Consider the following 2731-nt stretch of genomic DNA (forward strand, 5'->3'; position numbering starts at 1 on the left):
AAAATAAAAAATAAAAAAAATAAAAAAAAATAAAAAAAAAACTCACTAAATGAACTTAAAAAACACACCAAATAAAATTAAATAAACACACCAAATAAAAACAAACACACAAATAAACTTAAGTTTCTTGAGCTTGTTTCAATTCCCACTGGTGCTCTATCAAGTCAATTTGCCGGACATGGTGCATATATGGGTCCTGAAGTGCAGTATATCGTTGAATGAGCATTTCATTGTAATGTCTATCCCTTTGTAATGGCTCGTGTTGAATGGTTTCTTCAATGGCGTCATGAGCACAATATATTTGTGTTCCGAAATTGTTCATCATGTATGGCTCATATTCATCAACGACATCATAATCGTACTCATCTTCCACAACTATGTTATGAAGAATAATGCACATGATCATGATGGATCGAAGTGACTCTAAATCAAACATTATGGCAGCACCCCTAACCATTGCCCAATGAGCTTGGAGGATACTAAAACAACGTTCTACATCCTTTCTACACCCTTCTTGACAACTTGCAAAGTGTTTTTCCTTTGCACTTCGCGGACGGAGCACTGTTTTGACAAACGATGACCACCTTGGGTAAATGCCGTCTGCTAGGTAGTATGGCTCGTGGTACTTATGTTCGTTGACCCAGTACATGACTCTTGGTGCTTTTCCTTGCAAGACATCGATAAACACTAGGGATTGGGTAAGAACATTGAGGTCATTTTGAGCCACCGGAACATCGAAAAAAGCATGCCAAATCCACGTATCAAATGATGCCACCGCCTCCAAAATGATACTTTTTGCTCATTTTCTGTCCCCTATAAGCTCCTTGTCATGCACTTGGATAGTTTTTCCAGGTCCAGTGTAAATAGTCAATGCTTGCAATCATCTTAGGAAAACCTCGCATCTCGGCTTTCTTCAGAAGCCTTTGCAAGTCCATCTCAGTAGGTATCTGGAGGTACTCTGTGGTGTAGATAGATTCAATTGCGGAGCAAAACCTTATCAGGGACTCAAGAATGGTTAATTTCCCCATCCTCACTATCTCATCCACTTGGTCTGCAGATGCTCCATATGCAAGCACCCGTAAGGCAGCAGTGATTTTTTGCTCGGGAAGGAGACCCATAACACCAAAAGCATCATTCTTTTACACAAAGTAAGAATCATGGTTGCAAATAGCAATCATGATTTTGTTGAACAAATTTCGTTCCATTCTAAAACGATGTCTAAAGTACGTATCAGGGAATACACTATTATAGACAAAATAATCATCCAAGAGATCTGTACCTCGTCGTTGCATGCTTCTATCAATGTTTACGGAACGGCTGGGCCTGCAAATTTGAGCCACATCTTGGATGACTCGATGGGAATGTGACGCTCTTTTGGCTTCTTGCTTCATCATCTCTCCTTCTACGTTCCTCATCATCATCCTCTTCCATCTCATTTTCACCCACCTGGAGATTGAACATTTCTTCCCCTTGCTTAAACAAATTTTTCTCTTGCTCATCGATTTCCCACAACATCCTTGAAGAAGACATTGTAAGAAGGAAGCAGAAACTATGAATAATGATAGAGATTTTGATTTTGGTGTGTGATTTCTTAGGATGGATGATGGGTTATATGGAGGAAAAAGAAAGGATTAAGTTGTAGATAATGTCACGTGGCATGCCGTCATTCGTTAAAAATATGATCGAAATCTATTCTCACAGATTGTGACATGTGGCACGACGTAATTGGTTAAAATTTTTATCGAAAATCTATCCTCAACAATTCTAAAAAGGTAACGACATATGGCATGACGACATTGGATAAATATCTTATCAAAATCTATCACCAAAAATTGTCTTTTTGGATAATGACACATGGCGCAATGAGAACGATTAAAAATTTTATCCGAAATTACAAATAAAATTATTTTGTATTATTTTATAAAATAAAAATTACTAATGTTTTATTACCGGTTGTCATAGCTATTCAGTTTAGGGGTGGAGATACAAATGACAGTTACTGTTCATTAAAAGCAGTTACTGTTTACTGGAGGCTATTCAGTATTGAGTTGCCTTAGGGGGCCTTGGCAATGCTAGAGTTACTCTTATGTTCAACCGTAACTGCAGCTTCAGTTTCCTGTAAATTTTCCTATTTAGAAGCTGGGACACATGAAAAAGTAAACCCTAATTTTATAATTTGGGACACATTCAAGTTAGCTTCGGTTATACAATGAAACAAGTTAGGGATGGGTTGATCGTCTGGGAAGGAAAATTATAACATGAGAATTTGGTGCAATGTATAGAGCATAATCGTAATTTGGAAAGAATAGTAATGAGAAAGCACAATTGTTTAATAAAAAAGGTAAGACAATGTTAAATATGTAACAAAAAAATGTATACCCTTTAATTTTTGTATTAACACTTAACACCTAGTAGTTAACAATGGAAATTGTTTAAGTAAATATTCATGCCATTTATATTACATAGAATCCATGACCACACGATAGTGGGTTCCAAATATCTTTAGGAACAATTGAAACTTATTGTGAATGAAAAATAGTCAACTTTGGTTAGGTGGTATTGATCCTGGGGGAAAGACACGTGTTGTAATCCCAATAGAGCTTAGTCACTTCAGCATAAAGGACAAAGAAACAATAATTGAATTCAACTAGTCCACTTCTGCATTATGTTTGTATTTTTACATAATTGTTTATATATACACGTTTTTATACACAGCGGATCCGTAGTAGTG

At 36.4% G+C, this 2731-nt stretch overlaps 1 protein-coding gene across 1 annotated transcript; it reads right to left on the minus strand.

Annotated features, from left to right (window-relative positions):
* Positions 1-827: 827 nt before the first annotated feature.
* On the minus strand, positions 828-1530 carry LOC137709230 (uncharacterized). The gene is made up of 2 exons (XM_088689446.1): positions 1447-1530; positions 828-1136 (listed from the first exon to the last, which is right to left on the minus strand). Exons 1-2 carry the CDS (start codon positions 1528-1530, stop codon positions 828-830), a joined length of 393 nt encoding a protein of 130 aa, XP_088545572.1.
* Positions 1531-2731: the final 1201 nt, after the last annotated feature.

Source organism: Pyrus communis, chromosome 17 (genome assembly GCF_041283825.1).
Source record: "Pyrus communis isolate YQ-2024b chromosome 17, ASM4128382v1, whole genome shotgun sequence".
NCBI lineage: Eukaryota > Viridiplantae > Streptophyta > Magnoliopsida > Rosales > Rosaceae > Pyrus > Pyrus communis.